Source organism: Electrophorus electricus, chromosome 7 (genome assembly GCF_041902795.1).
Source record: "Electrophorus electricus isolate QZ-2024a chromosome 7, ASM4190279v1, whole genome shotgun sequence".
In the NCBI taxonomy this organism is placed as follows: Eukaryota; Metazoa; Chordata; class Actinopteri; order Gymnotiformes; family Gymnotidae; genus Electrophorus; species Electrophorus electricus.
This window is the reverse complement of record NC_137503.1, coordinates 6020001-6034455: the sequence shown is the minus strand read 5'-3', so window position 1 is coordinate 6034455 and position 14455 is coordinate 6020001. Positions and strand designations below refer to the sequence as shown.

Here is a 14455-nt window from a genome sequence, read left to right as displayed (position 1 = left end):
GAAGGTGCCCCAAGGCATTGAGGAGAGGAGGAGCGTCACCCTGGAGGAGTTCACACCCTTTTACAAGAGAAGGATCTGTCACCGGAGCAAATCAATGGCCTTGCATTCATCTTAGACGCACATCTGTGTGTTTCATGAGAAACAGGACTGTGGCTTATTCCTTGTAATATTGTGGCTAATGGCTTACAGTGCACAGACTACGTGGTAAAGTGACAGACAGGGTTAGTGTGTGCACACGTGTGCGCCTGCATACAGGGGAGGCCCGTCTCGTAAAGCAGCCCGAATCAGGGCATCAAGGCAGTGGGTTTAAAGCACATGGCTATTCTCTCCCGCTGTGACACTGATTGGAAGAGAGGAGACAGATTAATCAAGGGGATGCTGGCGTTTGGCCGAGGACACCGCTGCTGTCACGAAAGAAACACGACGTTGGCTTCCATCAGTCTGGAACAGCGGGAGAGACAGAGCGATGAAGGGCTCTGCATAATCACCTTATTATTTTGCTCTCTAGCCCCTGCTAAAGTCATCTTTTTAGGCCAACATGGCAGTGTTGCAACCCTGAGTGGAAAAGGGCATGTTGGGATATAAAAGAGATTTAAATGGAAAACTCAGAGTCAAGTTTTTAGTTTGACCTTTCAAGACGGATTGACCATTTTATTTTCCTGCGTGTCTCCCTCTCCCTTTGTAATCATTCCATCTCGCCTCTGTATGTTCTCTGGTGTTTAACAGGTTCCTTCTTTATCTGTCTTTTTATTACCCCACGAATCTTTCCTTTTGCTCTGCGTGACTAGCTGGCTTTTCTCCTGCATGTTCCCTCTGCTTTGTTTGTCTACAGTCCCTCCTCCAGCCCTCTGGGATATGTGCAGTTAATGGACTAGCCAGTCCCCTTCAGAGCGACGTAGGCACCTGTCCCACCACTCTTGCTTTTCCCCCCATCCATTTTTCTTTTTTTATCACAGAAAGACAGACACACACACACACACACACGCACACACTATCAGGAGGAGTCTGGCACCCAGGTGAGGCAGTTTGAGGAGATGAAGAAACAGATAGACGAGGATGCAGACAGGGATAGATGCACGACTGTGACTGTGCTATGAGGGACGGCTGAAGGAGGAGCAGGCCTGAAGGAAAACATGGGCATCATGAAGAAAAAGGTAAGCACTCACAGACTGATACCACTTATCTGACTTTGAAGGGAACTTTAATGGCTTTGCAAATGCCCCATATAATCCATTTAACTATTTGCTGCTTATTAAACAATGCACGCACACACATACAAACAATACAAACAACACTTATTAAACAATGCACGCACATACATTCACTGAGACTTTTCTCTTTCAGCTTCTCTTGCCCCTGAAGTGCGCTGCATCATGCTTATAGCCTATCAAAGCACCAGATTTACTATAAATCATCTGATGTTTAAGGCTCCATGCAGTAGGACTCTCATGCATTACTATAGGTGATTTATCAATATGAGCACTTCAAAGTAAAAGTTAATGAAGTTGGTCATATTTATTGTCTCTGTCTCTCCCTCTCTTTGTATAGGTCAGTAGCCTGCAAAAGGAAAATGACAGGAATATAGAGATTGAGCATGAAGCAGAACAGAAAACCCCAGGCTTTCATCAAATCCCTGGTGGAGGTCCGAGAGAGAGATGAGAACACTCAGGACAGGGTGCAAGGTGCGTTATCTACCACTGTTAGCACTGCTATGAATCTACTACATGTTGTCCCAGTAATTACAGGTAGAAACCTTGAGCCTGCCCTACATTTGGCTGCATTTCCACTGGGTGACCATGTGCTTTCACACAAGGCCGGGCCAAGGTGACTCTGGAAGTGTCGCTCATGAGAGGGCTAGCAGCAAGCCTGCATCTAATGAATAATCACACACCACCCACATGACTCATTTCACACACCCGTTTTAATATTCTCCCACTCTCTTGCTCGCTCGCTCACAGATAACAGGACACAGTGGACCTGACTCTTTTCATTTCTGCTCTCTCTCTCCTTCTCTTCCTCCCTCCCATTTGACTGTGCACATCTATGATCTCGCTCTTTATTCCACTGTCAGAGCTCTCCAGTATCAACCACAATGCTCGTGGTGAATAATAATGGCCAACACAAGCTTGTTGTTTTAACACAATTGATGTGTGACTCACTTCTGGCATTTCATCTTGCCTTGAAAGAACACACACTTTTTATGATTAAAACTCGGACTATAAGAGGCTGCTTCACAATACAAACTTGCTCCTTTTGTGCTGCACTGCCTTGCTCCAATCAAGAGCTTGCTTGGTCTTTTAAATGGTACAAATGTCCTATCAGATTAAGATTGGCCTGCATAATTTCTAGGGCCTAATTAGAATGAGAGAGGAAAAAATAGCCTTTAACAGGAGATTGAGTTTTAAACACAAATGTTCAACACTGATTTATGAACTATTATACAGCATTAATACAATGCAAGCAGATATGCTGTCATGATTTGATTGGGGTCATGATGAGTCATGTGTGAATCACAATAACAAAGCCACTGGAAATCTACCTCATTTGGTATGAAGTTCAACTCTGATATCATGAGAAGTTTGAGATATGCGGCTTTGCAGGAGAAGTGAATCAATAATCAGAAGAAGATAAATCGAGTGGAGAAGTTGAAATTTGTAATGGATTACAAAATCAAAGAGTTGCAAAAGCAGATTAAGCCTGGCAAAAACATTAGCCAGATGAAGGAACAAACTCGAGAGGTGGACCACATGCCCTGCAAACCAATGAGAAGAACATTTAAAACCGTGAATACAGGATCAATTTCAGCAAATGTGTGACCAACAAGTGCGTTACTCGTTCTTGCTGGAAAAAAAGATGTGATGTGCATAGTTGATAGACATTTACTGTATAAATGGCACAGGTTACTTCCATTATTTAAGTCTGCCCATATCTCATGTAGCATTAGACCACAGAAGGAGATAGTGCTGCACAAGTATTGGCTACACATTGACAGAAAACAGGCTTCTACAAAATGTACTGTGTCACATCAAGGCTTAGCAATTAGAATACAAATGAGCTTAAGATGCTGGGAAGATAGGACAGATCAGCACTAACCTGGGGTCAAGAGAGAGAGAGAGAGAGAGAAATAGAGTGAGAAGAGAGGAGAGCGAGAGAAAAATCGATAGCTGCTCTGCTTCCTTCCCTTTGGGTGGAAGGAGGAATTGCTGAGTACTTTCCACAAAGGATACACTGAGCAGGAGCCGGCTATGGCTAAGCTCAGGCTCAGACTCAGCACCACTGACAAAGAGATACTGACGGTACAGGCCTGCTATAGAGACAGCAAAGGAATGTGACTGTGTGTGTACTCCGGACAGAGAGACACACACACACACACACACACACACACACTTTTGTTTTACCTTTCCATTCCTTCTCCACATGCAGGTGTGTAATGTGGAGGCCCTTGTGCGCATGTTTAAGGCAGACCTTCATAACACAAATGAACAGTGTTTCATGGTAATTATGGCCTGGTAAATTGTGTGTTTGTGGTTGTGGCAGATGGACATAATGGGAGTAAATCCCCAGAGGTGCATGCTTACTACATGGAATTATTGGAGTAGTGGCCTCTCTCAAGAGAAAATTGGCCCTAGAACATGAAACCCATCAAGGACAGAAAGCCAAGGTTATACAAGTGGAGTTCAGTTTTGAACAATGCTTCCAGTATAAAATAATAATAATAATTTGATTATAAATTTGAGGTTAAAGACACTGACCCATTTCCTAAATTCTGTACTGCCAGCAATTAATAAAATGACATCTCTTTCAACCTGTACATTTGTGCCATATTTAGTTACCACCTTAAAGCCCCAGAGTTTGTAGGTTACTTTATATAGAGGGTGTAATTATATGGAACATTTTAATGTGTTTCTGAGCACCTTACTCTGTGTGTGTGCATGCATGTGTGTGAAGGAGAACATCACTCTAACTGGAGAAAAAAAGAACTAACGGTTGTATGCTCTAAAGGCTCAGGAGTACAAGAATCCATCACCCACCCAAAACAGAAAAAGGGAAAACTGTAAACATGATAATGATTTGTGAAACATCAATGAGGATAGGGCGAATGCTATATACACTGAATAGCCTTTTAGAAACACACAACTGGTTAGCATTTAATTTTTGATTCAATATAGACAGTTTTTTAATGGGGTCTTCAAATATTATTCCACACACATAAGCACACACACATACAATATCAAACATACCAAATTCTTTGGATTATGGGTGTGTAAAATGTGCGCACAAGAGTTAACTCTGTTGAAACCTGGAGCATGCTGTAAATGACAAATGAGAAGCATTAAACCAGTTTCAGTGCGTTTCATTGTTATCTCACCTCTATTGTAGTTGACATTTTTTCCAACCACTGAGTGTCGCTGTTTTGAGATCAATTACACAACTCTGCTGTTTGCATGAAAGCATAGTTTTAGTAGAGTTTCTTTCAAAGATACAAGTTTAATTTCTAAAACCAATAAACAAATAAAGGAAAAATAAAGCGGGCTTTCTTTGGCTTTATTGTTCTCTGTAAACATACTAATGTGTAAGCCTTGAAATAGTGACACGAAGTTAAATTTAAAAAGTGTTCTATAGCTGTATATAGCTGTATACAGACAGTAGCGCATCTTTAAGGGCGTGTTTTCATCTGGCCAAGCGCTTACACTACTCTGTAGTAGAAATGTTGGGCGGTCTGTGACCGCTTTGAGCATGAAGGAGGAGGAGAGTAGAAGCATTCGGCTCCAGCGCCGGGAGATCCAGTGAAGGGAAACAATCTGAGCGAGTAACCTTTCACACCTCACTCCACTACTAAACCCCGTCTTGTCGAGAACTTTGCATTATCGTCCTCATCCAGTAAACCATCTTTGTAGTTCGTTTTACATTGTAGTCATTTGCGATTTTCTCATTCGAAAATGAGCAAACATGGCTCGCTTATTTTATCCCAGTAATAACAGACTGGATTTATCGAAACATCTGGCTTGAATATTTCTGCACTGTCCGCTTTCAGGCAAATGCTGATCCATGACGCGGGTAAAGCAGAAAAGTAGCGCGGCGGTGCTTTATTGGAAAGGAAGACGACGTCGCGTTTCCCTTTATCGCACAAACTGGCCAACCTTCGGACCCACAGGTCCGGCGTCACCGCCGGGGTCCCCCAGGAGCGGGCGCGAGGCGGTCCCGCGCCCGAATCCGCGCGGAGCCGCCCCGCTCCTCGCGACCGGCGTAGCGACGAAAACAGACCACGCCTCCAAACGAGGCTGAAGTCCGGGACGAGCGGAGCATGCACCTGCGACGCAGTCCGAGAGAGCGGAACGATGCTGTCGATTTCAACCAGTCGGTTATTAATGACCGAGATGACACGGATAGTAATTACGTGCTTTATTCGTTTTAAACGACTCCGGTAAGAAAGCGGCGCTTTTGGAGCCGATCGGGAGCCGATTTGAAGAGCGAATGTCCCAAGCATCATCCCAGGTAAGAACGGTAGGCTACCTTATCCCGGGAAGTGCTCAGGAGTTTCTTAGCTTTCAGCTTCTCTTCATAAAATTAACTGACTTATAACTTCTGACGAAGGTTAAACAATCTTGTAGGATACTAGAAAATTACAAGATGTAACTTTAGTTGTTTTTTTTTTAGTTGTTTTTTTTTTAGCTTTACTTTGTTGGTTTATGATCCTTAAACGAATAGCATAATAAAAGTTCAAGGGTAAAAGAAGTGGTTGTGTTAGGATAGGCCGGTTCCCTGCAGAAACTGTTTCGTATGATTTTTCAAGTTCTGTCGTTTACCTCTAACAGTTGTATAACTTGAGGACGTTAGTAACATTTTAGTCACACGGAATCTACTGTATTCATGTATCTACTGACATATTGCATGTCGATAATGAACAGGGGCTTGTTTTCGTTTGGGAAAAGCAGGAAACAATACTTTGGTTCACGTCGTGATGTCATTGTTGACCTTTGAACCACATTATTGATGATAAAACATGGTCTACGGTCAGGAATTACTTGAAATACAGACAATATAGCCTGTCTTTTTTGCACCAGACATATTTTGAAACAAGTAAGATAGAATTTTTACATTTTATTTTAAAGCACTTTATCTGAACAAAGTGCCTACAAATACACACACTGGCTACAGCTATACAGCAGAGGAAGTTAACACATGAATATCCTCTATGAATCAAATGCATGCATTTGAGAAGTAATAAAGGTTTAGTGATGAAAACATCAAATCATGTTTGCTATTGAACCCTCAGCCATACACCAGCAGCTCATGGCAGAACTCAGTTTTTCATGCCTGTTGGCAACACTGTGCTTCAGTGATTCCAGAATTTTCCATGATATTCCATGTCATTAAGCAGCCTTGTCCTGAGAATGAGTGAGAGGGTGTAGGTGTCTAACCTGGCTGGAGATGATTGCACAGACAGGGGTCAGGGTGGAGTGCAGTACAGAGGGGAAACCTGGATGGCTGCCCTGTTTGGGATCAGGTTATGGCGCTCCTGGCCTGGAGAGTAGACCTGAACGTCCCTCGCTGCTCTGAGGGAGGAAGTGGGGGTGGGGGCAAACTGGTTTCTTTTCGTCAGCAGTGTGAAGCTGGGCGAACGCGCATGTTAATTGGTGATTTAATTAGTCCTTAAATATTGCAGCTGGGCTCAATAGCAGCAGGCCAGCCACTGAAAAGCACTGAATTTACAGGGTGTTAAAGCCCTAAGCAGACAAAATGAACTTGCATTCAGACTGAAGTACCCCCAAAAAAATCTCCTAGAAGTCTGTCTTGAATATGTGGCTAGTGTTTAAAATGCTCAAGTGTAAAACTTGTATGGGAGACAAAGCAAAAACAACATTACTTCCACCACACTTTGTGAACAATCTATTATTGTCCCTAATATCTGTTTGTTTTTCAACCTGTTCTTTCAGCTTGCTTTGTAAGACGTCAGCCAGGTGAAAGGAGGCAGGAGAATAATAGTGCGTGGGACAAAAGAGGGTCCCGCAGCGAAAGAGTGCAAACCAACAGCAGACGTAGGTGAGGCTGCAGGACTATAAAAGCCAAGCGTGTGAAATGGAGAGCAGGCAACTGGAGAAAGGGGGAGGGAACGGGAGGAGCTTTGATTTCCAAGCAGGGTAAACCTGGCCGGACATGAGAACACTAACACAATTCGAATGTGGGAGCGAGGGTTAGTGAGCCTGCAGAAAGCGCTATAGGGCAGGCAAGAGAAAGAAAAGCAGAGATTAAGGAAGGAACTTGGGAGATATATAGTCTGTGTGGCTGCGTAATGCATGTGAAAGGGTGAGTGAAGCTAGTGTGCCACGTTTGTTCCCGGGGTTATGCCTGACAGTAACCTGAGCCATGTGTGCTGGCTGATAACCCGTGGATTAAGGTTAGCGGAGACAGCATTACGAAGCGTGGTCTTATCAGAGCATCCCTCTACCTCAGGAGTCTTGTACTGTATTATTCAAAGCTGTAATTATCTTGTTCTTGGTTTTCAGGTATGCCTTTTTGGAGATAAAATTGGTGTGTACTAGTAAGGGAGACCACATCTCTTAGTCTTCCACGTGCTGTAGTTTCTGCTTTGTATCCTTGTGTGAAAGAGCCACTTAATGTTTTTTCACGTTAGATAGGGTTGATTAAATAGGTCATATCTGTATTATCCACCATGTGCACACTGTCTCATCAGATCTTTCAATAGTATGTGACAAGTCTAGGAACTGACAAAGCTGTTTCACTGGCTCATTCTGCTTCTATCAGTCCACCCTTCCTGTTCCAAGGCTGTGAGAAGTTAGTCTCATCCTGGCCCAGGAGAAGGACACCAAGAAGACTTACTTCATTGTTTCTGTCTGGCAACCAGGCAGCAAATAAACAAGGCATCAGCTGTTGCGTGGTGACCAAACACAAGACAAGAGCATGCTTTGTGAATGCTTCCTATTCACACACATGCACAGCCATATAGACCCTGACACCAAAACATAATGCCCACTACATGTCTAGCTTCTGATGCTACACCCCCTCTAGGTTTGTCAAACACCTCACAACAAGGGTGAAGCATCGTGTGATTGCTTTGAAGGCTTTTTATCGCCAGCCCACGAAACCCAGGGGATATTTAAGCGATATGGGACTTGCAGGTAGACATTGTCAATGAAACCCACATCCTGTGCCCATTCCATGGACCTGCTGCAAACTCGTTAAGAGTTATTTAGGATAAATAATCACCTAATCAGCATACCTCTTTGTTGCTTTGTGCATTTGCATGTATCATTGAAAGTTTTTAAACAGGCAAAATCCTATTTTGTCAGTACAAATGTAACGCATATGCGGCTGATCCATATCTACTGCTGGAAATTACAGTGTGGCTACATTTACAGTGAAGGTCCAACTTGCACCACTGCATTCTGACCTTTTTGCAAAGGTTTGGACAAAGGTCTGCATCATCGCTCCATCTGCCTGCAGCACACATGAACGTGATTTGTCTTTCTGCTTGTGCCCCTTACAAACTACTTTTCTGACTTTTAAAATTTTTACTTATCAATTACTCTAGCGTTGTGCATGTACATAGTCATGCCAAAGAATGCACTTCTGGGCTCAGAGAATCTCCTTTTACAGTGGGAAGCCTAATGAAGAACAGCTCTTTTAGGGATTTGGGGCTGATAAGAGTTGAGCAGCAATATGTTCAGAGGAAAACTGATTTATTTTCTTATCATTAATGTCCTAAAGACATACCGTCAGAGAACCTAAAGCTAAGCAGATCAAATTGGTTTCGAAAGCCAGTGGTGCAATGACTGTGTTTTTCCATCCTAGTCACTAGAGGAAAATTCATTAGCACTTCTCTTGCTTTTACAGAATCCACTGGTGCAACACAACTAAGCAGGCCTGCTTCTGTGCCTAGATATTCTCATTAAAGAAACTTCATCTATTTTCTAACACCCTTCCACTGTTACCTGTGCTACTGATTAAGTTCATTCTTCGATCCTGATTTTAGTTTTATTTCATAGCTGTGTTCCTGCCCCCCCTCCCCCCTTCCGTAGGCCTCCTCATTTACTGCACCCTATTTCAAAGCACTGCATGACACTGACAAGAGGCTCCAGTCTGTGGGGACTTAATTAACAAAGTGTCACACATGCTCATGCTAAACCACGCGGCCATTTCAATCGTAGTCGACAAACAGGAAAAACAACCCACGTGAGCTTTCTGTGGAGAGCGTCTCACAGCTCCGAGGTGCCTCTCTCCCTTCCTGTCTACTCCGGGCCGTAGCTTACTATGAGGGGATCTGTCTGAGGGCACACCGGCAGAGACCAGCAGCCCGCTCGCGTTTGCCTGTTCTGGTAAAGCAGCTGACTGGATTGTAAAGATGGGCTGTAGGCTTGCTGCGAATACAGGGACAGGCCATCGATAAAGGGATTAACACATGAGCTTCTACTGGGAGGGAATTTCCTACATGTAATACGCTTCCTCCACACATGCACTTTCTCCCAACACATACATTTTCACAGTCCACAGTCACCAGCAAATCATAACAGTGGTGTCTTGCCGAAGAGTTTATTATTGAGGATTATTGAAAAACGGTCTGTTTTCATGGAGAAGGCTTTACAACAGATGCCTGACAGCATCTTTCACATGTTACTTTGCCTGATCAGGGTTGAGATTAATCAGCATTCGACTGAAAAGTAATTGTATTGTAGCTGATTTGACTTTATCGGAATGCTTGATTCAGCCTTTGCATGTTGTGCCTTTTTATGTAATAAGTGCATTCCCAAATGATTAAACCTTTCATGCTTGTTTTTGCTGTGAATAAAAATGACAGTATATTATGCCTGAGATCATAGATATTAGTAAACTGTTTTTCATCCATTACAACTAAGTAAGACTTCTAAAGCCTTCTTTCCTTGCTCTGTGGCAGGTGTTGCTTTTCACCCTACCTCTGACATCGGAAGAATTCCAGGGCCTTCTTTAGTAGCTGGGTGTCAAGTGCCATGTCAGAGTTAGAGGACTTCCCACCTCCACGGGGCCCCCAGCTAGCCGACCCGGCCCGCATTCAGCAGGACCTGCTGGAGGAGCAGGTGGAGCTCTGGTGGTTCAGTGAGCCCCGTAAATCACTGCTGTGCTATTGTGCGTCGGTGGCCCTGATCCTGGGCTGTGGGCTTGGCGGTGTAGGCCTCCTCTCCACCACCACCAGCCTGTCCAGCGAGTGGAGGCTGGGCGCCGGCACCGCCCTGTGCCTGCTCGCCCTGGCCGTGCTGCTGAAGCAGCTCCTGAGCTCCGCCGTGCAGGACATGAACTGCGTGCGCAGCCGACGGCGCATCGACATGCTTAAGAGTGGCGGCCTGTCGGATGTGCTGGTCGTGCTGGTCACGGGGCTGGCGCTGCTCGTGTGCGGGGCTGTGCTTCTGGATGTGGCCCTAGCATACCACATGCCCAAACCAGGCTGGGCCCTGAATGATATGTTCATCTCAGGGGTGGCGCTGCTGGCGGGTGGGGGGTTTACGGTGCTGGCGGTGGGCATGTATTCGGCCGTGGTTTTCCTCTTGGAGAGGACACGGCCCGAGCAAAGCCTGCGGGACAGGGTGGCCGAGGTCTTCACCGTTTCAGGACACATGCGGCCCAGGAGAGAGACCACGTCAAGCCTGGCGCAGCTCATATGACTTTATCTACGGATGGTGCCCCCTAGAGAAACTTCGGGTAACAGCGTGCACAAAAATACACACAGTAACGAAACAGGCCAGCGAACGGATCTATAAGAAAAATCTTTTTTTTTTTTTTTTTTCCTTCTTCAGAGACCACTTGCCTGCAAGAGGATCAATTGCAAAACACAGCCACTAATCAACATTTTGCACAATAGACTATGATTGATTGAAGAATGTATGAAACTGCAACAACTCTGGTAAAACACACCTGACACTGTATGTATCATCTTGTCTACATTTCTGTCATTTACAATGAGATGTCTATTGAATGTTGTCATGTTGAAACATGATACTAAGGACTTAAGGCATAAGCTTCAAATCTTAACTGTGATACACTGATAGGTTTTCTCCCAACAAAAAGATCAATGAAAGGGCAATAATGGGGTTTAAATAATGAATTATTTTTAGTTAAAACATGCTGTTCTCACAACACAACCACTGCCTTCCTGCAGCATCAATGAGCCTTACCAAAACATCAGTCCCTCAACATCAATGGATCGTGTGTGACCTTCACACTCTTATTTATGGGAGCAAAGGGACGTATGCCAAGCGGCGGGGGGGGCGGCATGTGGACCTTGCTTGTCAGAGCTGTTTCGTTTGTGTGACAGGTTGCCATGCCATGCCATGTTGCATGTGTGTGATTTTTATACTCTGAGCTTTATTACACTCGCCACTAAGCGCTGCAGATGGGGGGAAAAAAAAACAAAAACAAAAACGTTTCTCCATCCGTCAAGGCAGAAGTAATGCGGAAGTGTATTTTATAAATTTTCTTTGAGTCAGAACAGAGGCAGCGTGAGCATACTTATGACCCTAGATGTCTTAACTTGCTTACTGGGGTCAATAGAAATGCAAAAGCACAGATGGCAAACCTTTGGAATTTGGCTAAAAGATTTTGGCAAGTTTTGTGTGTTTGAGCTTTCTACGTGACGTCGCTAGTGTCAAACAATGCGGGTGAGTGGTATAATGAACCTCTTCCAAAGCCAAAAGGCTCAAGTGATGTGATTTAATATATAACTGCTGAAAGTGAGTCACTTCGTCTCATTTTTTAGGTTGGAAACATTTGAGTAAGAAAAGCCATGCGACAAAACAAATGATTTCATTTTGCTATGGTTCTCTTTACAAAATACATGAAATAAATAAACAGAAAGCCAAAGTGGTTCTGTTTGAGCTGGTTCTGTTTCCTTCTCAGTGAAGTAAGTGTGTGCGTTTTTGTGTGAGTGCGTGTATGAGCACGCATGTGTGTAAGTATTGGGACATGCTGTGACACTGCTTCTCCAGCTGTGTCCCTGCAGGCTCTTGCAGGAGCAGAGCTGGGTGAGTGGAGGTCCAGAGACAGCCTGGGTGTCACGGGCAGGGCCATGCCTGCTTTCATCCACCACAGACAGCCCATTGTGCTTAAAGCTGTTGTCAGTCACAACCTGAACAATGGCAGTCTCTGTTATCCATTGTCTTTAAGCCATTATGCTCTCTCATGCAACGCCCAATAAGCCTCGCAAGAAAGAGCCTGAACCTGGCAAAGTAACTATTACATCCTCTCACACACACACACACACACACATAAAAACTCACATATACAGTTCATGCGTTTCAGATTGATTAGAATGATTTTGCATAATATTTTCACTAGCAGTAAGACTGGTTAATGTTAATAATTCACAAAGTGACCATTCAGCTTTGAGCTTTGAGCTTTAGTCGAACAGCTCAATAACCTGTGGCACTATTAATCAGCTGATAAAGTGGAGAGACAGACAAACTGTGAAGCCATTCCGAACACTTTCTTCTGGCAGAGATCAAAAGGTTTAATATAAGTAGTATGAACAACAAGACAATACACAGTATAAAAAAAACCTACCCCAAAAAGGGACAAAACACTGCCATTTCTTTCCTCACAGTCACACGTACAGTATCAAGTAGATGTTATCACTAAATAAAAACTGAGATCAAAAGCATATTTCCGAGGCAGCGGCATGGTGGAATAATTATGTGAAGGTTAGCATGCCACTGGCCTCCGGTGAGTGCAGGCCAAGGAGAGACGGGCTGTCATACAGCAAATAATATATTCTGCTGCCTCTGCAGCGGTCCAAACAATATTCCATACACATACAGCAGGCCCACTGATAGAACAAGGGATGCAATGCATGCTGAATATAGGGAATTATGGCCAGGTTTTATTTCCATAAACTCCTGCAATGACACACAGGAGACAGCCACAGTGAGGAGATTTAAACCATGTAAAACAAGGTTCAGGTTTAATGTTTAATCATAAGATAATGAGAATGAGGTAGTGTGATATGGAGTCTTGGCTTTTCTTGCTGTCGTTTCCCTTAGTTGTATATATGTCTCCTTTAGTTGTATATATGTCTCCTTTAGTGGTGTGTGTGTGTGTGATCTTTTTTTCAGAATTAATTGATTGTATTGTCTTTATTTTGCCATGCCTGCTAATTTCTCGTGTATTTGTGTGTGTGAGTGCCTGTGTGTATGTGCCACAGATGATACTGCAGTAAAAATATTGTGTTACACCCCTGCCTGACAGCGTACAGCCTTATTAATAATTGATTTTGTGTAGGTATTTATTCCACTGGTCAGTGAGTTAATAATTGTAACAGATAACAAGTAACAACATATTTTAAACTAGTAGCCTAAAACACTGATGGGTTGACTTCACCCATCAAATTGTTAAATACATATAAATTCAACTTCTGGACAAGAAACAGATTATGTTAAAAATATATAAAATAACACAGCAAACTACCAAAATCTATATTTCTTAGAGAAAAAACATTGTATGACTATTTTTGTTATTGATGTATTGGCAAAAGATCTTAGACTCAGTAACGTATCCAAACAACACACACTCTCTGTGTCTCTCTCGTCCACAGACATTGCGTGCAAGATAGACAGAGATGCTGGAATTTGACTGATGTTTGAAGACAGCACATCGTTATTTTTCTCAGAAGAGTAGAAGGAATGTTAAGACACTGCTGTGAAATAAATCCCATCAATTCGTCCGTATCTGATAATCTGTCAAATATGATTAAAAAAAAATAAATAACATGGTCAATAAAACATTTAATTGCTTAGAAAGCAGGCAATGAATATATCCTTATGTACGCTATATGGGATTTATTCATTAGCATGTCTAATGAGAAAGTGAGCAGAGATGAAGGATTAGTGTGCCTCACTCTACTCTGGTGTTGCTGATGTGAATGGAAAACTGACAGTCTTCTACACTCTACTAAAGTTGGAAATGACAGTGTGTGTGTGTGTGTGTGTGTGTGTGTGTGAGAGAGAGAGAGAGATAGAGAGTAATAAAGAAAGGGAAACAAAGTGAGGTGTGCTCACTCCGGTTTTATGAGAGTTTTTATGAAGGGCAAAGGTAGGTCTAGACATTATTTGTGTGTGTGTCTGTGGGTGTGTGTGAGTGTATGTGGGTTACCTCCACTCTGTGTAATATATCGCACCCATGGTAATGCCTGGTAGCCACTCTTCTCAATGATTTTTAAGTATCGAACCTGATTACACAAAACAACATTTATTTTCACAAATACAGTTCTAACTAACTATTTAGATTTTTAAAATGCAAATACACTGAAAGGCTGGCATTGTTGTGGACCCAGTAGGCTAACAGGGAAATTAGATCACCTAACTCACCTGAATGCCTGATACAGTGAAATAAGGGATCTCAAACTTCACTGTGATTGGTCGCTTGGCTTCCTGTTCATCACTCTCCACACTAGGTAGACCAACGTGAGCTCTCA

At 43.3% G+C, this 14455-nt stretch overlaps 2 protein-coding genes across 6 annotated transcripts in view; one reads left to right on the top strand and one right to left on the bottom strand.

Annotated features, from left to right (window-relative positions):
* The first annotated feature begins 4749 nt into the window (after positions 1 to 4749).
* tmem125a (transmembrane protein 125a) lies at positions 4750 to 13705 on the top strand. Of its 5 annotated transcripts, none has more exons than XM_081717858.1 (3): positions 4750 to 5496; positions 6939 to 7040; positions 9914 to 12658. In XM_081717858.1, exon 3 carries the CDS (start codon positions 9987 to 9989, stop codon positions 10653 to 10655), a length of 669 nt encoding a protein of 222 aa, XP_081573984.1. In that variant the 5' UTR covers positions 4750 to 5496; positions 6939 to 7040; positions 9914 to 9986; the 3' UTR covers positions 10656 to 12658. The 5 variants fall into 5 exon arrangements, 4 of the variants coding, with proteins under 4 accessions (XP_081573984.1, XP_081573983.1, XP_026854656.2 ...); XM_081717857.1 differs by having other exon boundaries at positions 6939 to 7044; XR_014124572.1 differs by lacking the exon at positions 6939 to 7040 and adding an exon at positions 13577 to 13705 and having other exon boundaries at positions 4753 to 5496; positions 9914 to 10913.
* The window catches only part of ap1m3 (adaptor related protein complex 1 subunit mu 3), a 13049-nt gene continuing 11503 nt past the window's right edge, over positions 12910 to 14455 (bottom strand). Inside the window, exons 10-12 of the mRNA XM_026998896.3 lie at positions 14349 to 14455; positions 14134 to 14209; positions 12910 to 13718 (exon numbers count right to left, since the gene is read on the bottom strand). The exon at positions 14349 to 14455 is cut by the window's right edge and continues 19 nt beyond it. Of these exons, the coding sequence (XP_026854697.1) occupies positions 13696 to 13718; positions 14134 to 14209; positions 14349 to 14455 (206 nt within the window). The 3' untranslated portion in view covers positions 12910 to 13695. The remainder of the gene's footprint in view (positions 13719 to 14133; positions 14210 to 14348) is intronic.

What these genes read in the sequence shown, in the direction of transcription:
- tmem125a (XM_081717858.1), top strand. Translation starts at nt 9,987, where the DNA reads ATGTCAGAGTTAGAGGACTTCCCACCTCCACGGGGCCCCCAGCTAGCC.